The sequence below is a fragment of the Schistocerca nitens genome, chromosome 8 (assembly GCF_023898315.1).
Source record: "Schistocerca nitens isolate TAMUIC-IGC-003100 chromosome 8, iqSchNite1.1, whole genome shotgun sequence".
NCBI classification, from domain to species: Eukaryota; Metazoa; Arthropoda; class Insecta; order Orthoptera; family Acrididae; genus Schistocerca; species Schistocerca nitens.
The window spans coordinates 125,996,582-126,022,000 of NC_064621.1; the positions used below are offsets into that span (position 1 = coordinate 125,996,582).

The 25,419-nt window shown below is 44.1% G+C and overlaps 1 protein-coding gene across 2 annotated transcripts in view; it reads left to right on the forward strand.

Moving 5' to 3' along the window:
- Nucleotides 1-231: 231 nt before the first annotated feature.
- The window catches only part of LOC126198895 (acetylcholinesterase-like), a 186,445-nt gene continuing 161,257 nt past the window's right edge, over nucleotides 232-25,419 (forward strand). For both annotated transcript variants that reach the window (XM_049935514.1, XM_049935513.1), the window contains exons 1-2: nucleotides 232-332; nucleotides 12,926-13,066. In XM_049935514.1, the coding sequence (XP_049791471.1) occupies nucleotides 279-332; nucleotides 12,926-13,066 (195 nt within the window). In that variant the 5' untranslated portion in view covers nucleotides 232-278. The remainder of the gene's footprint in view (nucleotides 333-12,925; nucleotides 13,067-25,419) is intronic.

The following is a 25,419-nucleotide window of genomic DNA, read 5'->3' on the forward strand; positions in this document are numbered from 1 at the left end:
ATACTACTGGATATTCATACTTGTATTTGCATACTCACTCTGCACACCGAGAAAAAAATAATGCGATTCATGTTTCTAAGGAGTTTGTTGCGCAACATTCTAGAGTAACTCTTGAAGTGCTCTTGCTGCGTTATACACAACACAATCACATATACGGCACGTTATTCTTCATCGCATTTTGAGAGGAGAGATAACGAACTTCGGCCCAAATGCGAGTTATCTGCGGTACTCGTCCAGAGAAGCGCGTGACCGCAGGGACTGTGCAAAGATAGTCCGACATGTTCGCACGCTTCGCATTATCCTGTCTCTTGGCTGTATTTTCCGTCTGTGCGGTAAGTGCCAGATCCATCAGAGATGACTTTGGTGCAATAAGTATATCCAGGAGAGGAAGGTTTTTCATTAAATTTGCGTCTTAAATCAAATTACTGACATACAAAATACATTCCACGCGTAACTGGTTGAAGTATCACTTTGAAAGGTAGAATTTTAGAGTTTCGTACTTCGTCGGGCAATTGGATACCGCAATGGAACGTGGTTTTGTGAGGTGTTAGGTGTAACTCTGTTCTTCTTTCAGACAAGTAGCCTCTTCGTCAGCAGATATGGCCCCAAATTTTGTGTATTCTATAAAAAAAAGTCTTTTCTTGAAGTTTTGTCTATGGTTTCAATACTTTGTTTGAAAATTGATCGAATTATCACATTTAAATAATTTATAAGGGAATAGTTGTGCCGCTTCTTTACTAAAAACTATGTAGCTCACAGTTCCTCTCCTTTGAGGTACAACTGTAGACTTGGACGACCCCTACCAGAATAGCCGGCCGAAGTGGCCGTGCGGTTAAAGGCGCTGCAGTCTGGAACCGCAAGACCGCTACGGTCGCAGGTTCGAATCCTGCCTCGGGCATGGATGTTTGTGATGTCCTTAGGTTAGTTAGGTTTAACTAGTTCTAAGTTCTAGGGGACTAATGACCTCAGCAGTTGAGTCCCATAGTGCTCAGAGCCATTTGAACCTACCAGAATATGATGGATCAAATATGAACCCGACGATGATCGTGGTTTGGTGGTTAAAGCGACCGTGCATTTATAACCCACTTACGACTATGACCAAAATAAGTAAAATATTTCTGATAGAAAAGTAAATTTCAGTTGAGCTATTAATACACAAAGTGTTACACGATTTTTAAAAACGTTGTAAATAAAAACCTAAAGAAATTGGTAAAATTTAAAACAAAAGTAAAATGATGAAAGGGTAAAAATTGTAAGGCAGTGATGTGATTCTTCAATTCCTCCAGGCGTATTTTATGACGAAATAAATCTCGGGTGAACAGCCTGGTATGAATATGCATAGGACACAATATTTCTGCAATCGACCACGTTGCCACCATCAGGTGCGCTGATGTACTGACCGGCGGTAAAAGCTGGAGGGGGATTGTCCTATATATACGTGGCACCGGCCCACCGCCGGTCAGTACATCGGCGCACCTGATGATGGCAACGTGGTCGATTGCCGAAATATTGTGTCCTATGCACACTCATATCAGGCTGCTCACCCTAGATTTATTTCGTTGTAAGGCAGTGATTTGATAGTTATGGACTGTTGATCAGTGACTGAAAAAAGTGTGAAGCAGCCGCAGTGATGCGGATTATAGTATCCTGTCTAAGAATTTGGATGAGAGCCTAAGCCGCACACTACATATACCGGGGTGTTCCACAGTTTCTATTGCAGGCCTCTAGGGGCAGTTGAGTGGATTTAGTAGATAAAGTTTTGACCAGACATCCATGGTTGGAAATGTACCATATGGGTATAAAATAAGTTTGAATAGTAGATCACTTCAAAATATGCTGCTTTAAGGTCCACAAACAGCAGAGACAACGAGATGAGACAAGTGTGCTCTACAGGAGCCCATGGCATTGTCAACGTTTCGAGTAACCGTCATTGGATTTTATTCAACTTCTCGTAGCCCCCGGCTGCTGTGGCCGAGCGGCTCTAGGCGCTTCAGTCTGGAACCGCGCTCCTGCTCCGGTCACAGGCTCGAATCCTGCCTCGCGCAAGGATGTGTGTGATGTCGTTAGGTTAGTTAGGTTTAACTAGTTCTAAGTCTACGGAACTGATGACCTCAGATATTAAGTCCCATAGTGCTCAGAGCCATTTGATTTTTTTTTCGGAGCCTTCTAGTTGCGAACGTACAGGTTTCTAACTGCTGTTGTTGTAGTCGGACGAGGATGGTGCGTGATGTCATAAGCAGACAGAGACTGACGACGGTGACTTCTTCTCAGTTTGATTAAGTACCGTGAATCGGAATTCTCGAAAGTGATCCAGTTTTCAAAATTATTTTATTTCCAGTTAATACTTTTCCGGTTATGGGTACCTTAACTTTTATCTACAACCACTAGAAGCCTGTAACAGAGTTTGTGAAACACGCTAAATACATGACTGGCCATTAAAATTGCTACACCAAGAAGAAATACAGATGATAAACGGGTATACATTGGACATGAGTTTACATTTTCACTCAGTTTGGGTGCATAGATCCTGAGAAATCAGTACCCAGAACAACCACCTCTGGCCGTAATAACGGCCTTGATACGCCTGGGCATTGAGTCAAACAGAGTTTGGATGGCGTGTACAGGTCCATGCAGCTTGAACATGATACCACAGTTCATCAAGAGTAGTGACTGGCGTCTTGTGACGAACCAGTTGCTCAACCACCATTGACCAGACGTTTTGAATTAGTGAGAGATCTGGAGAATGTGGTGGCCAGGGCAGTAGTCGAACATTTTCTGAATCCAGAAAGGCCCGTACTGGAGCTGCAACATGCGGTCGTGCATTGTCTTGCTGAAATGTAGGGTTTCGCAGGGATCGAATGAAGGGTAGAGCCACGGGTCGTAACACATCTGAAATATAAAGTCCACCGTTCAAAGTGCCGTCAATGCGAACAAGAGGTGACCGAGACGTGTAACCAGTGGCACCCCATACCATCACGCCGGGTGATACGACAGTATGGCGATGACGAATACGCGGTTCCAATATGCGTTCACCGCGATGTCGCCAAACACGGATGCGACCATCATGATGCTGTAAACAGAACCTGTATTCATCCGAAACAATGACGTTTTGCCATTCGTGCACCCAGGTTCGTCGTTGAGTACACCGTCGCAGGCGCTCCTGTCTGAGATGCAGCGTCAAGGGTAACCGCAGCCATGGTCTCCGAGCTGATAGTCCATGCTGCTGAAAACGTCGTCGAAGTGTTCGTGCAGATGGTTGTTGTCTTGCAAACGTCCCCATCTGTTGACTCATGGATCGAGACGTGGCTGCACGATTCGTTACAGCCATGCGAATAAGATGCCTTTCACCTCGGCTATTAGTGATACGAGGCCGTTGGGATCCAGACCGGCGTTCCGTATTATCCTCCTTAACCCACCGATTCCATATTCTGCTAACAGACATTTGATCTCGACCAACGCGAGCAGCAATGTCGCGATACGATAAGCCGCAATCGCGATAGGGTACAATCCGACCTTTATCAAAGTCGCAAACGTGATGGTACGCATTTCTCCTCCTAACACGAGGCATCACAATAACGTATCACCAGGCAACGCCGGTCAACTGCTGTTTGTGTATGAAAAATCGGTTGGAAACTTTCGTCATGTCAACACGTTGTAGGTGTCGCCACCGGCGCCAACCTTGTGTGAATGCTCTGAAAAGCTAATCATTTGCATATCCCAGCATCTTCTTTCTGTCGGTTAAATTTCGCGTCTGTAGCACGTCATCTTCTTGGTGCAGAATTTTGATGGCCAGTAGTGTATATTATATCCCCATACTTAACTTGCACGTTGTTGTCCTCATAAGAAACTTCTCTATATTCTTACCTAAAATGGGTGGAAGTTCGTTTCCAAGCGAAAATACTGTCCGGTTTTCGGGACAAATTGAATCGGCTATAATTTTGCGCGCCGAGAGTAGACCGACGCAACCTGCAGTGCCATCGACTAATGAAACTCAAAGCAAGAGGATGACAACCGCAAAGAGGCTGTAAACCAGAGCAGCAATCCGTGCAGGCCTCACGCCATACCCCTCGGATTTCCCAGGCGCCACAGCCGAGCAGAATTCTAACGAATACGGCGGCAGTGAACAAGTAGTTCTTGTGTACTGCTCCGTAAGGTAAGGTGAGCTAACGATTGGTGCTGCAGCTAATGTCGTAGGAAGCTGGACAGGAGCACAAATGATCAGCGAACAAGTAAATACATGAAACAGAAGCCTTACTGGTAGCTTTCTCCAAGCGTACGAAGACATTTTACAAATGAACACGTAGCAGGTAAGTCCAGCGAATGCAATAGCAACAAGGACGAACGATGGTGTTAGAGCTGCAACTAGGCAACGTCTGTGTAGCATCAGGCAACGAAGTGGCTCCGAGTGTGAGTGACCTGTGGGGCTGCCACCAGCTGCCCTACACCAAAGCAGCAGGGGCTAATGGTACAGAGCCATTGGGGGGGGGGGGGGGGGGGGCGGGGGGGCGGGCGTGGGTTCAGCGGGCGTGCTCCATCGGGTCTGCCAGATCCCGCAAGATTGCTATCGCCGTCTGATGGAAACTTGCAGTTCCACTGCCAACTTTAAGATGTCGGTAGGGTCGTATCAATCTGTGATACCACAGTTATAGTGTATTGGGAATTCACCTCACTATGGTATTATGTGTTGAACGCTAGTGTGTGTCTCGAGTGTCGTCAGTTAGCATCGTCGAGCCAGTTTCAGAGTACTCTTCTCAGGCTGACGAATGGAATAGGTTCTTACTGTGCATCGAAAGTAAAGTGCTTAGAAGTGTTCAGTGTACTACTATATGTTACAGTACTGGCTTCAAAGTATTCGTATTTACTGATTCTGAACTGTTCATCCACAGCAGTAGGGTGGACTTGTCTTACCATCCTTACATCGCAGCAAGGTCATTTGGGGCTTGAAACCGCTTCCCGCAACTTTTGACATGCTATTGTTCTTTGGCTAAAGAGCTTTACGGACAGTTCTCAGACGATGTTTTCCCCCTCCTGTAACTTTATTCGTTGAGTTCAACAGCTGTTATTCCTAATATATAACACTACTGGCCATCAAAATTGCTACACCACGAAGGTAAGGTGCTAGAACCACGAAATTTAACCGACAGGAAGAAGACGCTGCGATATGCAAATGATTAGCTTTTCAGAGCATTCACACAAGGTTGGCGCCGGTGGCGACACCTACAACGTGCTGACATGAAGAAAATTTCCAACTAATTTCTCATACACAAACAGCAGTTGACCGGCGTTGTCTGGTGAAATGTTGTTGTGATGCCTCGTGTAAGGAGGAGAAATGCGTACCATCACGTTTCCGACTTTGATAAAGGTCGGATTGTAGCCTATTGCGATTTTGGATTATCGTATCGCGACATTTCTGCTCGCGATGGTCGAGATCCAATGACTGTTAGCAGAATATGGAATCGGTGGGTTCAGGAGGGTAATACGGAACGCCGTACTGGATCCCAACGGCCTCGTATCACTATAAGTGACAGGCATCTTATCCGCATGGCTGTAACGGATCGTGCAGCCACGTCTCGATCCCTGAATCAACAGACGGGGACGTTTGCAAGACAAGAACCATCTGCACGAACAGTTCAACGACGTTTGCATAAGCATGGACTATCAGCTCGGAGATCATAGCTGCGGTTACCCCTGACGCTGCATCACAGACAGGAGCGCCGGCTATTGTGTACTTAACGACGTACCTCTATGCACGAATGGCGAAACATCATTTTTACGGATGAATCCAGGTTCTGTTTACAGCATCGAGATGGTCGCATCCGTGTTTGCCGACATCGCGGTGAACGCACATTGGAAGCGTGTATTCGTCATCGCCATACTGGCGTATCACTCGGCGTGATGGTATGGGGTGCCATTGGTTACACGTCTCGGTCACCTCTTGTTCGCATTGACGGCACTTTGAACAGTGGACGTTAAATTTCAGATGTGTTACGACCCGTGGCTCTACCCTTCATTCGATCCCTGCGAAACCCTACATTTCAGCAAGACAATGTACGACCGCATGTTGCCGGTTCTGTACGGGCCTTTCTGGATACAGAATATGTTCGACTACTGCCCTGGCCAGCACATTCTCCAGATTTCTCACCAATTGTCTGATCAATGGTGGCCGAGCAACTGGCTCGTCACAATACGCCAGTCACTACTCTTGATCAACTGTGGTATCGTGTTGGAACTGTATGGGCAGCTGTACCTGTACATGCCATCCAAGCTCTATTTGACTCAATGCCCAGGCGTATCAAGACCGTTATGACGGCCAAAGGTGGTTGTTCAGGGTACTGCTTTCTCAGGATCTATGCGTGAAAATGTAATCACATGGCAGTTCTAGTTTAATATATTTGTGCAATGAATACCCGTTCATCATCTGCATTTCTTCTTGGTGTAGTAATTTTAATGGCCAGTAGTGTAATTCCGTTCTCTTTCGGCACTTTAAAGCTACTGTATTTGCACTTGACAGATGGTATGTATCAACTGCTGTATCAGTTCGCAGCGTTTCCTGTGTATTTCATTTATTACCTGTTTATACCTCTGTAATTAAGTTTAGTCTCTTGTTATAGGAATTTTCATTTAACTGTTTTTTTTTTTTATTTTGCGCTGTGCTACGGGCCCCTTGGGTGGTGACCGCTGCGCTGTTTGCACGTAGCGGTGTAATCACTTGACGAGTGTTGCCTTTGCAAGACAACTTTTACTTATTTGACTTGAGCACTGCGGCTCATACAGTTTTGTTACCTCTCCATGCAATGTGAACCTATGTAAGTACTAGCAGTTTGCTTTTAATACTTGTTGTGCTAGTTAAGGTTTCTGAAACGTTTGTTTTTCTCCTATGTTGATAATTTTTTTCATAGGTAACTCTACTTATTCTGATGCAGATACCCTTAGTCAGTATCGAAACCAGGTGAATGCAGTAAACTTTGTGCAACGGATTGGCTGTTTTTGCCCGTTGAAACTTAAATACGGTTACTGAGCGCCAGACATGTTCAAGGCTGATTATATTTACCACCGTAAGTGACTGATTAGGATAACTGCGTAACATGTTGATGCAGAAGACGTAAACCTTCCGACAAAAATTGGGTCTCATGACTCTACTCCAGGGACAGATGACAGATGAGCCCCATGCCACACTGTATTAATTGAATTCTCCACATATGATGCATAATCGAAGGAAATCTACTATGATGTCGACTAGAGCCCCCAAATCTACAGTTCGATGAGAGCGCAGATAGAGGGAACATACTGCATACTGTTAGCTCCTAAAGGGAAAGAGTAGAAGAACCGTATGTAGCATTTAAAAATATGGCAGTACCTTTAGCTTTCACCACTGATGACGTCCTTTCTACGTTTATTTGCCCACGTTGATCTTCCACTAAAGGAATCATTTGATCGGTGAGGTTCTCCTGCCCTTCCGCCTAGGGGGGATCCTGCGACGGTGATAGCTTAGTTGAGGGTCTGGATGGTTCTGGCAGGGATACTTGCTTTCCCTGGTCTTTGCAACGTAACAGTTAGAACCGTAAAACATAAATGGATCTACCTCTTATGACAGGTTTTGAGATCTTTTATCTGCGTCTGCGTCTTCTCCGAAGGAGACAGTGGAACTTTCCTGACACTGGCAATGCTTGCATGTTTCCTTGAGTCTGTCTGTTATCTGTCAGAAGCTCTATTATGCTGTTGCCCACGATCTCTACGCTTTTCTAGATGTAGAGAGATGATTCTTTTCGAAGCTGCGGACTTCTCTTTTTATGTTTGAGTATAGTAACATATCACACACCGGCAATTTTTAGTTTATGTCATTGAAAAATAGATATTAAATTCCTCAACGTGCACGAAAACCGTCACATCTGTATCTAGCAATTGTGTCCACGTCAGGGCAGTTTGTTGTAGGCTACTTCATGATTCGCCACGGCGAGAACAGTATCACTACTATCTGCTCCTGGCAAGTGTGCGTGCCGGCCGAAGTGGCCGTGCGGTTAAAGGCGCTGCAGTCTGGAACCGCGAGACCGCTACGGTCGCAGGTTCGAATCCTGCCTCGGGCATGGATGTTTGTGATGTCCTTAGGTTAGTTAGGTTTAACTAGTTCTAAGTTCTAGGGGACTAATGACCACAGCAGTTGAGTCCCATAGTGCTCAGAGCCATTTGAACCAAGTGTGCGTCGGTCATTCAAGAATAGCGGCGCATTCTAAATTGGACACTTTTCATGTATAAAACAAATTGAATGTAGTTTTTAACATCATTGATTATTACAAGTGTGTGTCTATACAGTGTTTGTATCGTACATTACAGTGTCCTGCTGTTTTGTCGATTACAGTTATTGTAGATATTACGAATTTCGTGCCTTGCAGCATACAAGAAAAAAAAAAGCAATTTCTACTATAAAGATGGGTCATGCAGACTTCAGTCTCTCGGCGAAAAGCATTCCTACATTATATAAGCACATTTATGATTCTATGTTTTCGTAAATTGTGTTCTTTAAATTGTATCTAATTGATGGTCCTTATTAAATTATAATTTTGCATCTTGCGTTTTTCTAATAACTTGTTTTTCATTTTCAGTCCTAACTTAAGTACTAAATTTTGCCTGATGGAGGTTCGAATGTCGTACTGTATTACACTAAACATATATATATATATATATATATATATATATATATATATATATATATATGGTTGGCCCGCTGGATGCCGCTGCCATAGGTCATAGGTCAAACGGATATCAACTAGGGTTTTTTTTAAATAGGAACCCCCATTTTTTATTACATATTCGAGTAGTACGTAAAGAAATATGAATGCTTTAGTTGGACCACTTTTTTCGCTTTGTGATAGCTGGCGTTGTAATAGTCACAAACATATGCCACACAATTTTAGACGAACAGCTGGTAACAGGTAGGTTTTTTTAAAGTTAAAATACAGACCGTAGGTACGTTTCAACATTTTATTTCGCTTGTTCCAATGTGATACATGTACCTTTGTGAACTTATCATTTCTGAGAACGCATGCTGTTACAGCGTGATTACCTGTAAATACCACATTAATGCAATAAATACTCAAAAAGATGTCCGTCAACCTCAATGCATTTGGCAATACGTGTAACGACATTCCTTTCAGCGGCGAGTAGTTCGCCTTCCGTAATGTTCGCACAAGCATTGACAATGCGCTGACGCATGTTGTCAGGCGTCGTCGGTGGATCACGATAGCAAATATCCTTCAACTTTCCCCACAGAAAGAAATCCGGAGACGTCAGATCCGGTGAACGTGCGGACCATGGTATGGTGATTCGACGACCAATCCACCTGTCATGAAATATAGTATTCAACACCGCTTCAACCGCACGCGAGCTATGTGGCGGACATCCATCATGTTGGAAGTATATCGCCATTCTGTCATACAGTGAAACATCTTGTAGTAACATCGGTAGAACATTACGTAGGAAATCAGCATACATTGCATCTTTTAGATTGCCATCGATAAAATGGGGGCAATAATCCTTCATCCCACAATGCAGCACCATACATTAACCCGCCAAGGTCGCTGATGTTCCACTTGTCGCAGCCATCGTAGATTTTCCGTTGCCCAATAGGGCATACTATGCCGGTTTACGTTACCGCTGTTGGTGAATGACGCTTCGTCGCTAAATAGAACGCGAGCAAAAAATCTGTCATCGTCCCGTAATTTCTCTTGTGCTCAGTGGCAGAACTGTACACGACGTTCAAAGTCGTCGCCATGCAATTCCTGGTGCATAGAAATATGGCACGGGTGGAATCGATGTTTATGTAGCATTCTCAACACCGACGTTTTAGAGATACCCGATTCTCGCGCAATTTGTCTACTACTGATGTGCGCATTAGCCACGACAGCAGCTAGAACACCTACTTGGGCATCATTATTCGTTGCAGGTCGTGGTTCTGTTTCACATGTGGCTGAACATTTCCTGTTTCCTTAAATAACGTAACTATCCGGCGAGCGGTCCGGACACTTGAATGATGTCGTCCAGGATACCGAGCATCATACATAGCACACGCCTGTTGGTCATTTTGATCACAATAGCCATACGTCAACACGATATCGACATTTTCCTCAATTGGTAAACGGTCCATTTTAACACTGGTAATGTAGCACGAATCAAATACCGTCCGCACTGGCAGAATGTTACGTGATGCCACGTACTTATACGTTTGTGACTATTACAGCGCCATCTATCACAAAGCGAAAATAGTGGTATAACTAAAACATTCATATTTCTTTACGTACTACACGAATATGTAAAAAAAGTTGGGGTTCATATTTAGAACAAAACGCCTTTGATACCCGTTTGACCTATGGCAGTACCATCCAGCGAGCCAACCATAGCGCCATCTGGTTTCCCCCTTCAAGCTACAGGGTGAGTCACCTAACGTTACCGCTGGATATATTTCGTAAACCACATCAAATACTGACGAACCGATTCCACAGACCGAACGTGAGGAGAGCGGCTATTGTAACTGGTTAATACAAAACATAAAAAAATGCACGGAAGTATGTTTTTTTAACACAAACCTACGTTTTTTTTAAATGGAACCACGTTGGTATTGTTAGCATTGTAAAATGTTAATTACATCAGGAGACATTGTAACCTTAAGTTGACGCTTGAGTACCACTCCTCCGCTGTTCGATCGTGTGTATCGGAGAGCACCGAATTACGTAGGGATCCAAAGGGAACGATGATGGACCTTAGGTACAGAAGAGACTGGAACAGCACATTACGTCCACATGCTAACACCTTTTTATTGGTCTTTTTCACTGACGCACATGTACATTACCATGAGGGGTGAGGTACACGTACACACGTGGTTTCCGTTTTCAATTACGGAGTGGAATAGAGTGTGTCCCGACATGTCAGGCCAATAGATGTTCAATGTGGTGGCCATCATTTGCTGCATACAATTGCAATCTCTGGCGTAATGAATGTCGTACACGCCGCAGTACATCTGGTGTAATGTCGCCGCAGGCTGCCACAATACGTTGTTTCATATCCTCTGGGGTTGTAGGCACATCACGGTACACATTCTCCTTTAACGTACCCCACAGAAAGAAGTCCAGAGGTATAACATCAGGAGAACGGGCTGGCCAATTTATACGTCCTCCACGTCCTATGAAACGCCCGTCGAACGTGTACCTCACCCCTCATGGTAATGTACATGTGCGTCAGTGAAAAAGACCAATAAAAAGGTGTTAGCATGTGGACGTAATGTGCTGTTCCAGTCTCTTCTGTACCTAAGGTCCATCACCGTTCCCTTTGGATCCCTACGTAATTCGTTGCTCTCCGATACACACGATCGAACAGCGGAGGAGTGGTACTCAAGCGTCAACTTTAGGTTACAATATCTCCGGATGTAATTAACATTTTACAATGCAACAAACGGCACTGATTACGTATTTGTTTATATGTTCAGATGTGCTAACAAAACTAACGTGGTTCCATCTAAAAAAACTTAGGTTTGTGTTAAAAAACATACTTCCGTGCATTTTTTTATGGTTTGTATTAACCAATTACACTAGCCCCTCTCCTCACGTTCGCTCTGTGGAATCGATTCGTCAGTATTTGATGTGGTTTACGAAATATATCCAGCGGTAATGTTAGGTGACTCACCCTATATATATATATATATATATATATATATATATATATATATATATATATATATATATATATATATATATATATACGAAAAACAACTTAAAGAACTAATTAGTACCTAATAATGCTTCACATTCGACGAGAAAAGAACTACATGTCCATATTACCTTCTATACAATATAATGGAATTTACTGCCAAAAATACTTACTTGAAATTTAAAGGAAAGCTCAGACTATTTCAGTATTGCATTTGCGAGTTGTATCACCGTTCTTGTCGCGATGCGATATGTTCTGTTAGTCTTTCTTGAACCTTCCTTTAAACCAAATTTTCTGGATTCATAGTTAGATGCGGTCACAGTCTTGAAGATGGCAGCTAACAGCAACTTTGACTAAACTTCAATTACTAAAGTAACCAGACAGTCAGTTGCAGGAAATTTATTTATCTAAACTCGTTTTTGATACTACTTTGGACATCTTCTTCAAAAGCACATGTAATGCCAACAAATGACATCATGTTGGCTGGTTTCTTTGTTAACTGAGGCCTCTGACTTTATTATATGCTACACTGTGGGACGCCCATCCTACCAGGAAGAACTCAATGGATCCATCTCGTTCCCATGAGAAGTCGTGAGAATCAGAAGTTGAATCAAGCAGAATTTGGCATATTTTAGCAATTTTTCGACAACTAAGATGTGGCATATACTCCAGAGGTTGCCCACTAACGACTGTTTCGCTTCAACAGTCATCACCCCCGTCATGCAGTACATCGTAATGTTGTGAGGTTTGCCCTTATACTGGTTTTTCAAGATTCTCATTCGCTGTGACACACAACGTACCAACGCCTTGCAGTACGTTGGTGGCTGAGCGCGCCCAGAGCTTGCGGTCGCGGCGGACTGATGAAGCTCACCAGTCCCAGTTCAACTGTCCTTTGCTCGCTGGACCAGTAGGCTACACAACCAATGAAGACGTAACTCTCTGAGATTTTCACCGTTTGGCATGACCCAGGAAGGATGAGTGGTTTATGAAATTCTGTGTACGTGGCGAGCATCACGTGCATTGCTGCCAATACACCGATGATGTGTTTAATAATTGGGACCTGGGCATAAAAATGGTGAAGTGTACTTAAAATAAGGCAGGTTCTGCTGTACACGCTTGCAGATTGCGCAGTTTGGCTTCGCAACAGCAACAGATCTAGTACTTCGTCTTGCCATTCATTTCAGGACAGTTCTCGCATACAATCAACGAAAACTTTGTTTCTTTGCAGCAAGACAATAGGACCACCGTTTCACTGTCATCTGGTCTGCAGATTGTTGGCTTAAAGACGACAACCGTGAGGGGAGTCCCATACTTCAGTTTTCGTGGGATTCCTTACGCCGTTCCTCCGACTGGAAAATTGCGCTACACGGTAAGTTCATGAATGTAAGCTGCAATTTCTCTGAGATCCACTGGTAAACCAATATATTATGAACAGCCTGCTTAAAAGCATGTTCCTCTACCTTTGTAATGCAATAGAGCAAGGATTCAGCGTACCATGGATTCGACAAGTCATTGGTAGGTTTTGGAGCTATGTGGCATCAGATATCTGCGCACAGACCAAGTTAATCCCGTAAGTGCGGGCCGGTGGTTTCATCGGGTACAAATCAACCAAATTTGGTAGCTGAAGCATCAATTACTACGCTTCTTAAACCAGTGTAGTACAGTTCTGGCCTTCTGACACGGACACTTGTCCTCCTGGAAGATGCGTTCGTCATTGGGGAAGACATGACGCGTAAAGACATGAAAGTGGTCCACAATAATGTTCACAATAGTTCGTACCTGTCATGGTGCCTACGACTACTACCAAGTCCTCGTGGAAGCCCAGCTGACTGTCTCCCATAGCATAATACTGACCCAAACAGTCCGCGTCCGTGCAGTGGATGCTTTGAGTAGCTGTTCGCCTTAATGACATCGTATCTGGACATGATCGTCGACATGATATAGCAAGACACATCATTCCTCCAACCAGGGTTCAAGTTTCCGTTGATCCACGGTCCAGCCTCGATAAGATGCGTTCGTCATTGGGGAAAACATGAAGCGTAAAGACATGAAAGTGGTCCACAATAATGTTCACAATAGTTCGTACCTGTCATGGTGCCTACGACTACTACCAAGACCTCGTGGAAGCCCAGCTGACTGTCTCCCATAGCATAATACTGACCCCAACAGTCCGCGTCCGTGCAGTGGATGCTTTGAGTAGCTGTTCGCCTTAATGACGTCGTATCTGGGCATGATCATCGACATGGTATAGAAAGACACATGATTCCTCCAACCAGGGTTCAAGTTTCCGTTGATCCACGGTCCAGCCTCGATAACCCCGTGACCAATGCTGTCGTAATTGGCGATGTCGTTTCATCAAGTTTGAAAATGTTGAGGTCGGCTGCAGTGAAGCCAGATGTTCATCTCTAGTAGATCGAGGCTGGCGGCCGAGTGTTCAATGCGTTACACCACAAAACCGCTGGTCTGTGTTCGAGTCTTCGTCGTAGCACTTTTATTCGACATTTTTTCAGTGTATCTGATAATTATCTTTTGCCTTTTCTGGAGTAAAACTCGGGAGCTATGATTAATAATGAAATACGTATATCTTATTATGAATTGACAGTTATTTGCATCATGATACAAGATGCACTAGATAAAGCTTTATAGATAATGATACTTAACTGACCTGCATTGTGAAACAGATACCACCTAAATGTACCTTTCTTTGCGAACCGTGTGACATTTACTTTTTGACACATGTAAGGAATTTCATCGCTCAACTTCAAAATCATGGAATGCACAGTAGAGCAGAGAATTACAAGATAGGGCAGAAGTAGTGGAACACAGAGAGAACTGGGGCAGTTGTAATTTATTCAAGATAACGGCTCTCCCTGGGGGGGTCCTCCCTCCTCCCTTTTTGTAGATGTGTGCAAATGACATTGTTGAAATCACCACCTCTATTCCTTCCCCCTCCCCCACTTACCCACCGCTCCCTCCCCATTTCTCCTTCCTGCCCCTCTTATGAACTGGTGAAAAAAAGATGCAGTCTCTGCTGAGCTACTTGAGAGGAAGAATGGCACTTACTCTCTTTATTTATTTACTTTACTTATTTTGAGGGAGTTATCCGAATTGTGGATATTCCTACACGTGCCTCCACTCACCCCACATGTGAATTGGTGGGGAAAAAGACTGTATTGAGCTACCAGACTGAGGGAAGAAAATGGGAGGTAAATTCGAGCAACATATTGTTTATTTATTTAAACATTAATTAATTAAATGGTGGGAAATGTTGGGTTGTGGTTCTATTTATTTGGGCAGTAAAACTGGCACTCTCTCATGACATCACAGAATAAATGGGTAGCTGGCACAATAGCAATATTAAAAATGACAGGAAATAGTACATTTGCACTACCCTATCAAATTAACTATTTAACAATTTACAGGAGAGAAGATAGGTAAAAGAGATCTGGAAGGTGTAAGTCAAACAGATCGCTTAAAACACTCACCACCGCCTTATCATGATTCATTTTCATGATAAAATATATATGAGTACTTCAACATTTGAGAATCACACACACGCATTCACACATACAGTTTGCAAATTAAGTAATTAAACTCTCACCACAAAGTAGCGCTAAATACATCAAAAGTCTTGCATATACCAGCGTTTGTGAACACAAGCGCCCTCCGCCACACGCTGTCCGGCTCACCACCACCACAACTTTCCCACTTTACATTAAACATACGTGGGGAAAAAAACCTTCCTATCGCACACACACGTGATCACGAAGCATCGACTGCAGGAGCCTGGGGGGCTACAGCCGCTTTGGCTGGGAGACTACTAGAGGTTTGCACACGTGTTGGCCACACCAGCAGCTGCTCGTGCATCTCACGTTATCCACATACTGGCCGTGCCAGGCGCACAGAGGCCGGAGAGAGTGTCACGGTGACTACCCAGCCGTCAACCGATCAATTTACATGGGGGTAATAATCTTCCAGCATATTGAATCCATCTTGAATCTTCTCAGATTTCCATGTAAAAATTCGGAGATTAAATACGAGTCCGCTTCTGTCGCCGCTAAGCCAGCATACTGGTTAGTTTGCTATTCAGCCACGAAGAGGGCACTGTGATCACCGCCGTTAGGTCTTGTCCCCGTGGCTGCAGGCAAGAGCCAACAGGTCATAGCCTTTCTTTATAACTGCCAGTAGCGAGAGGCTGAGCCGTGGCTTCCAGTCACCCAAAGCATCGTGACCACTCCTGCCACTGGCTGCGAATGGGCATGCCTAAACCCCACCACACTTAAGACAGGTGCAGATTGGACATGTAGTTCTAACTGCAATTCCATCTCGATATTGACTCTCCAGTTTAAAAATATCTCCTTTAAACTATCCTAAATGAAAATCACACATCTCGAATTTCTCATACGAAGTGTAGATTCCTCATTTTTATACGAGTTATTTTCAAAGACAGAAGAAACTGGAGGATACGCACGTTTCCACGTCGCTGAGGTATCGTTACTTGTGAAAATCCTCTACAATAGTACAGCATAGGCTATATTTCCTCTCAGTACTCTTTCATCAGCTAAAATATTTGTTCTTGTCAGCTTAATATGTTACAACCTGCATCGCAGGACTATAATATTAAACGCATTTTTGACTCTTGCCCTACTTGTGTCACAGGAAGCCACGTTTTTGACTCTTGACAGAGTACTATCAGCGTGCCCTACTTGTGTCACAGGATGCCACGTTACATTCGAAATATCCTAAGGTAGCTAAATGCTTGGTCACCTGCGAAATCTCTTAAGAAAACCAAAGAGCAGCATAGAGGAGTAGGAAATATCATTTTCACACGATCACTTCATAAATAAGGTAACGTAGTTAATTTGTTTATGATTGCCATCTCTCCCTGTGTAGGTGAGCGATTGAAATTTCCTTAAAAGACCTCACTGCAACGAAAACACGTCTGATTCTGCTCCAACTCGCGAATCACAGCTGTGATACTGTTGCCCTCACTTCCACCAATCCAGCAGCGCGTCATTGATATCAAGTTGATTGACTAATTAATTAAATTAATCATGAGAGTCCCTTTGCAAGATGAGAATCTTTTTCCTGCAGTTGTATTACACTCGCCAGGTAATCATTAGAGACGCTTCTTTGACATCTCTGGGAGCTTCCCACAGGCTAGGTAGTCACTTCCTCTGATGCCAAAACTGGTGGTAACATTCGTTATGTAGCATGTAGATGTTGTGGTCTTCAGTCCTGAGACTGGTTTGATGCAGCTCTCCATGCTACTCTATCCTCTGCAAGCTTCTTCATCTCCCAGTACCTACTGCAACCTACATCCTTCTGAATCTGCTTAGTGTATTGATCTCTTGGTCTCCCTCTACGATTTTTACCCTCCACGCTGCCCTCCAATGCTAAATTTGTGATCCCTTGATGCCTCAGAACATGTCCTACCAACCGATCCCTTCTTCTAGTCAAGTCGTGCCACAAACTTCTCTTCTCCCCAATCCTATTCAATACCTCCTCATTAGTTACGTGATCTACCCACCTTATCTTCAGCATTCTTCTGTAGCACCACATTTCGAAAGCTTCTATTCTCTTCTTGTCCAAACTGGTTATCGTCCATGTTTCACTTCCATACATGGCTACACTCCATACAAATACTTTCAGTAACGACTTCCTGACACTTAAATCTATACTCTATGTTAACAAATTTCTCTTCTTCAGAAACGATTTCCTTGCCATTGCCAGTCTACATTTTATATCCTCTCTACTTCGACCATCATCAGTTATTTTACTCCCTGAATAGCAAAACTCCTTTACTACTTTAAGTGTCTCATTTCCTAATCTAATCCCCTCAGCATCACCCGATTTAATTTGACTACATTCCATTATCCTCGTTTTGCTTTTGTTGATGTTCATCTTATATCCTCCTTTCAAGACACTGTCCATTCCGTTCAACTGCTCTTCCAAGTCCTTTACTGTCTCTGACAGAATTACAATGTCATCGGCGAACCTCAAAGTTTTTACTTCTTCTCCATGAATTTTAATACCTACTCCGAAATTTTTCTTTTGTTTCCTTTACTGCTTGCTCAATATACAGATTGAATAACATCGGGGAGAGGCTACAACCCTGTCTCACTCCTTTCCCAACCACTGCTTCCCTTTCATGCCCCTCGACTCTTATAACTGCCATCTGGTTTCTGTACAAATTGTAAATAGCCTTTCGCTCCTTGTATTTTACCCCTGCCACCTTCAGAATTTGAAAGAGAGTATTCCAGTTAACGTTGTCAAAAGCCTTCTCTAAGTCTACAAATGCTAGAAACGTAGGTTTGCCTTTTCTTAATCTTTCTTCTAAGATAAGTCGTAAGGTCAGTATTGCCTCACGTGTTCCAACATTTCTACGGAATCCAAACTGATCTTCCCCGAAGTCCGCTTCTACCAGTTTTTCCATTCGTCTGTAAAGAACACGCGTTAATATTTTGCAGCTGTGACTTATTAAACTGATAGTTCGGTAATTTTCACATCTGTCAACACCTGCTTTCTTTGGGATTGGAATTATTATATTCTTCTTGACGTCTGTGGGTATTTCGCCTGTCTCATACATCTTTCTCACCAGATGGTAGAGCTTTGTCATGACTGGCTCTCCCAAGGCCATCAGCAGTTCTAATGGAATGTTGTCCACTCCCGGGGCCTTGTTTCGACTCAGGTCCCTCAGTGCTCCGTCAAACTCTTCACGCAGTATCTTATCTCCCATTTCATCTTCATCTACATCCTCTTCCATTTCCATAATATTGTCCTCAAGTACATCGCCCTTGTCAAGCATGTAGATATCCAATACCAATTATGTTCTCTCTGTTATTTGCCTTGAAGTCGCTTAGAATTCCACTATTCTGCCCATAAACTAATCCTGCTGAGATGTCAGACTGTGGGGGCAGCCAGATGCTTCACTCTCCTCTACACCATGATGCCTCCACCCCCATCCCCTCCTCCGCCTCCAGGTCGCATGCTAACAGTTGCCACCACTGTCACCGGGTTGCAGACCTCTGCGCACACATTAGGGCTGTATCATTCCTGGCCTACAAGCCACGTCTCACCTTGGACAACTGTAAATGACTCCGGACTCAAAAAAGTTGTCCTATCCTTCTCAGAAGAATTGGATGCTTAAACGTCGCTGACCGTAAATACCAAGATATTGAACAATATGCTTCCAATCCTCCCACCTGCAATCCGAAACATTGTCAGATGTGATTTTGAAATATGCTGGAAAGGTAGACCCATTGCGCAAAAGCAGAATATCTGTTCGCTGACGACCCCATCCCAAATGTGTGTGATCCCTGGGCGTCTCTGAGAATACAGCTCGGAAGAAACTTTCCTATTGGTTCTCGCCAAACTAGTGGATGGATGCTTCGAGAACTAAGATAGGAAACCCTGGAGGGGAGGTGATGTTCTATTGAGAACATTTCTAGAACCGACATTTGAAGGTGACTACAGAGGATTCTACTGTCACCAATATACATTCCGTAAGATATGAGAAATTAGTGCTCGTATGTAGGTATATAGACAGTCTTTGTTCCCTTGCTTTATTTGGACTGGAATAGGAAAGGAAATGACTATTAGTGGGACAGGGTACTCTCCCGCACGAACCGTACGATGGCTTGGCAAGTATGCATACAGATGTAAATGTAAATATACGCTACCTATGAAGATGTCGTTTCAACTATTTATAGGCACACAAGACTGACGGATGAATTTGTCTCTTATTTATCGAGAAAATAAGAGACGAAACTTTTGCTACCGATTGTTTCTAGTTGAAAATCTTCGTATTAGCCACTAATTCTCTCAGTGCAGTCACTTTGCGAGATTTATGTGAGAGGCCCACAAGACTTCGAAACGTTATACAGTTCACTTCTAAACTCCCCTTTCCTGCCTAATTCTCACGAATCTTCCAGTCTTCGATATATAGCATTTGATTTCCACGAGTAACAGATGTCCACCACGTCCTCCCGCTAAGTAAGAAACCCCTACTAATTCTCTCGAAACCCCATGACGTTCCGACAGCACTATTCCGTTAGATAGAAGGCTGTCTAGTTCACCACCAGGCACTAACTAGATAGAGTTCTATCACAACAAGAAAAATAGCACACTAAGGTACAAGAGGAAAATCGCAGCCATGTTGGATGTAGGCGGACTCCACAAAGAAATTCAGAAGAATAACACCTACAACTCATTGATATTGTATGGTTCCCTATAAATATCCCCCTGTACATGTCATAATATTCCTTGTCGTATTCCTATGGTTACTACATCAGAAATACGATAGTTTAATGGGGTCAGAGTCTTCGTTGCTAGCATAGTTTTTAGTGAGAAATACATCACCTTTTTTCAGATGGAGCATACCTCCGTAATACGAATCCAACAGTATCACAGAGCTTCCAGTACGCTATCCATTGAATGATTTAAATTCGTGCAACAGCCTTCCACGCGTATTTCACAACTACAGGGGGGGGATTTGGGACTCAATCACAGCATTGCTCAATTTTTACCGATCATGACACTGTATTCTGTCTAGAGCAAAGTATATCGAAACGGGTAGTACTCATAAGCGCAATGCTAGTTCTTTATTTAAAAGCACACCCACTAGTTACGAGCTTATCCAACTACTGTACATCGCGAACCAATTACCCACCAAGAACAAACAGAACAAATCAGGGTCAATGTTTCCTCCAGCAAGAGCAGTCGCCTTGGTACTTTCTACACCTCCATCTGAATTGTAGTGCAACAATCCGTATTGTGACATACTGATGGGATTCGTGGGCACTCGTCTCCTACATCATTACATCTTAGTAGGCGGATCACATCCTCCTTAAAAATCCATGCAGATGAGTTTGAGCCTGACATACTCTTCCGAATTAGCTCACCGACCTGTCAGTTGTTAGTGTTTGGATAGCTTCCCTTAAAATTCTGGCAAATGAAACCGAACCCGACATTTGCATCCTACTTCAGTTCGCCCCAGCTGCTTACTACTAGGCGTTTTACGGCAGTTAACGGTTCCAGTGACAATTATGACTAAAACAAATACACTGCAAGCGGATGTTATGCGCATGGTAGAGGGCACGTCTCACCTATATTAACGATTACTCAGCTATCCCAGTCTCACATGCTGATCGAGTAAAACATTGACTTTACACTTCCATATACACTCCTGGAAATGGAAAAATGAACACATTGACACCGGTGTGTCAGACCCACCATACTTGCTCCGGACACTGCGAGAGGGCTGTACAAGCAATGATCACACGCACGGCACAGCGGACACACCAGGACCCGCGGTGTTGGCCGTCGAATGGCGCTAGCTGCGCAGCATTTGTGCACCGCCGCCGTCAGTGTCAGCCAGTTTGCCGTGGCATACGGAGCTCCATCGCAGTCTTTAACACTGGTAGCATGCCGCGACAGCGTGGACGTGAACCGTATGTGCAGTTGACGGACTTTGAGCGAGGGCGTATAGTGGGCATGCGGGAGGCCGGGTGGACGTACCGCCGAATTGCTCAACACGTGGGGCGTGAGGTCTCCACAGTACATCGATGTTGTCGCCAGTGGTCGGCGGAAGGTGCACGTGCCCGTCGACCTGGAACCGGACCGCAGTAACGCACGGATGCACGCCAAGACCGTAGGATCCTACGCAGTGCCGTAGGGGACCGCACCGCCACTTCCCAGCAAATTAGGGACACTGTTGCTCCTGGGGTATCGGCGAGGACCATTCGCAACCGTCTCCATGAAGCTGGGCTACGGTCCCGCACACCGTTAGGCCGTCTTCCGCTCACGCCCCAACATCGTGCAGCCCGCCTCCAGTGGTGTCGCGACAGGCGTGAATGGAGGGACGAATGGAGACGTGTCGTCTTCAGCGATGAGAGTCGCTTCTGCCTTGGTGCCAATGATGGTCGTATGCGTGTTTGGCGCCGTGCAGGTGAGCGCCACAATCAGGACTGCATACGACCGAGGCACACAGGGCCAACACCCGGCATCATGGTGTGGGGAGCGATCTCCTACACTGGCCGTACACCACTGGTGATCGTCGAGGGGACACTGAATAGTGCACGGTACATCCAAACCGTCATCGAACCCATCGTTCTACCATTCCTAGACCGGCAAGGGAACTTGCTGTTCCAACAGGACAATGCACGTCCGCATGTATCCCGTGCCACCCAACGTGCTCTAGAAGGTGTAAGTCAACTACCCTGGCCAGCAAGATCTCCGGATCTGTCCCCCATTGAGCATGTTTGGGACTGGATGAAGCGTCGTCTCACGCGGTCTGCACGTCCAGCACGAACGCTGGTCCAACCGCGGCGCCAGGTGGAAATGGCATGGTAAGCCGTTCCACAGGACTACATCCAGCATCTCTACGATCGTCTCCATGGGAGAATAGCAGCCTGCATTGCTGCGAAAGGTGGATATACACTGTACTAGTGCCGACATTGTGCATGCTCTGTTGCCTGTGTCTATGTGCCTGTGGTTCTGTCAGTGTGATCATGTGATGTATGTGACCCCAGGAATGTGTCAATAAAGTTTCCCCTTCCTGGGACAATGAATTCACGGTGTTCTTATTTGAATTTCCAGGAGTGTAGTTCATACATTAGGAAAACAAGCTTCTTCTACCACCATTTCCAATTACATCAGCAGTGTAACGTCTTACACTAAAGTAATACGATGCATGGCAGGAGGCAGCACTCAGATTTTCTTTTTCTTCTTGCAACACACCACAACACAAAATCTAGTAGTTACTAGTACATGTAGCAAAGCATTTGCTACCGAATCATATGGAACTTTATAGCACACATCTTAACAATAGTGCTCTGCTGGGGGGATGAAATTATGTTTTTTTTAACCCCATGGAAGACAGCATACGTTGACAGAATGATAGTATTGTATGCCAGTTCCATGTTTCGACAAAGATCAGGGGATGTTAAGATCACAGCGTAATCGCGGCTATCATATTAAGAGCAGATCTAAGTGTGATTGATCTATGAAAACACAAGAAAAGAACGCATTTTTACGATAATGCTTTATGCTGCACAATGTGTGTTAACGAAGTATAAAAAGTACATCATAAAACAACAGTATATCTTACAGCGTCGTTGCCTTCATCAAAAATGTTCTTACCGTAGGTAATACAGGTCTCTGACACACAGCACATCAAGTAAGGGTAGCTCCACATTTAACACGAGCAGCGATATGCCTGCACGGAAAGAATACTACTTTCACGTCTTCTTCGAAGCAGATTTTACACAGGTGAGCATTGTCAGAAACTCTCACAATCACATGGTGTTCTGTTGGTGCTTTCAGGAGATTTAACGGAGTTTAACATCAGCTGCAACTAATTTTTTGCGTCTCTCTTCTGACAGATATTTCTCACAAAACCCTTACCCCTCACAAAACGCACAAACAAGCGCATAGGAAACCACACAACATGTTCAAGCCCTGGGATATTCGTTTCATCCCAATATTTCAACCCTCCAGCCACAACGGAAATACGCGGCTTCTTCTCCATCACCAACAACCAAAGAATCCAGCTTAGTTTCTCAGGACGTTGCTTAATTGCTAATGACCAATCTTCGAAAGACGCCAGTCTCACACAGTATATTCTGTATTTAGGGTGAGCTAACCTAGTCTCCCAAACGTCACACCTTGAACTGCTTAACGATACTGATTCAAGAGATGAATGTGATTGTATCTCCATTCAGCACAGATTACAAGTGCTGTGCTAGATAAACAGTTCGACCCACCGACATATATCCCCAACACCCTCAGACATCCACTATGTTACAGAGCGACAAGCTTTCAGAGCTCACTTTATATACATCCAACACTAAAGATCGAAGACGCTGACACTTCGGCTCGTGCGACCATGAAATCACTACTGGCCACATATTCAAAATTTGCTTGTAAATGTAGTACAGTTGACTAAACATAGCGCAACTGCGCTATTTTTCTGCATGTATGTATTTCAGTTTCACATGGAAAGGCTCCCTAAGCCTACTCCGGACCTACCATTGGTGAATCCACATTCAGACATCATCCCAAGCCGGCCGGTGTGGCCGTGCGGTTCTAGGCGCTTCAGTCTGGAACCGCGTGACCGCTACGGTCGCAGGTTCGAATCCTGCCTCGGGCATGGATGTGTGTGATGTCCTTAGGTTAGTTAGGTTTAAGTAGTTCTAAGTTCTAGGGGACTGATGACCGTAGATGTTAAGTCCCATAGTGCTCAGAGCCATTTGAACCATCATCCCAAACACATTGTCTGTAGATCCATCTTCGAACCCCATCCCAAACATAACACGTGGTGAATCCACTTATGAGCTCTACCACGATTCTGTCCTGAACTTACCGTTTACCATGGAGGCCCCCAAGTGAAGACAATACACGTACATGTAGAAAAATAGCGCATTTGCGCTAAGTGTTCACAAAATCATTTCGTACCTCTTCAGGGTACTATTGTTAACATCTGTGCTGTAGAATTCCATCTGATCCTATAACAAGTGCTTTTCGACGTGTACACACAACTAAGCTAGTAGCGATTAGATTCTGTATTGGGGTTTATTGCAGGGAGAAAAAGAAAATATGAGTGCTGCCTATGACCATGCATAATATTACTTTAGTATAAAGCCTTACACAGTAGATGTAACCGGAATTGGTGATTGATGGTGCTGGATGGAAGGATGATGTCATGTATCATTACTTTAATAGGGGGAGTCTACACACTGTAGAGACATTGTAGCATATTCCACTATCAGAAGGAGAAACTGGTATGGATGTAGAGGGAATATGAAAAAAATCATCTAAAGCAGAACGGATTATGCTGAAATGGACCATCACCCGTATTATTGCAGTGGTCTTCTACGAACGACTACTAGTTTATGGATTCAGATAATCAGAAGGGAAATGTGTGGCTACATAATGTTTGGGAGAAACATTTATATCTTCGTCCGCTAAAAAGAAACTGGTTTTTAAGCTCTGATTTATAGCTACGGAAATGGACTGATTGAGTGTGATCCTGTCTAAATGCTAGCGATACGGAATTACATTTCAAAAATCCGTATGGGATGTATTTGGTGCGGCAGGTTGTAGTTTCAGTGGAACATTTGTTAATTATAGATGGGAGTAACCTACACAGCGTCACTGTATTTATACAGCTCTGACAGCTGTTTGGGACCAATGTTACATGCATCTGATTCCAATGCACCATAGGATTACTGGGCATTTTTTCTTTAGGAAGATTACATTTCCAAATAATATTGGAGTCTGTAGGCATGTATATGACATGGAACACTCCAGTTTCAATGTAACATTTGTTAGTGACGCGAGGGAGTACCACATACAGTGTCACTGTCCTTAAATAACTCTGATGGGCGTTTGGAGATTAAATTACACACATCGCATTCCATCGCCCTGCTGGATTACTTGCTAAGAAAATTACTTTTCAAAATCAAATGGGGACGCATATGCGCCACAGAAGACTGTATTTTTAATAGCACATTTGTTAATGTTGGAGGGAGCATCATGCACAACATTACTGTATTTAAATAGCACTGAGTGACGTTTGGAAACTGTGCGACAGTATTTCGCAAATAACTGTGTTTGCATGCTTTGAATTCCACAATTATTGCATGCCAAATCTGTTGGAGTAGATATACCATCTTGCAGTGAATTTTCATTGATCCTAATTGAGTGACTGAAATCACTAAC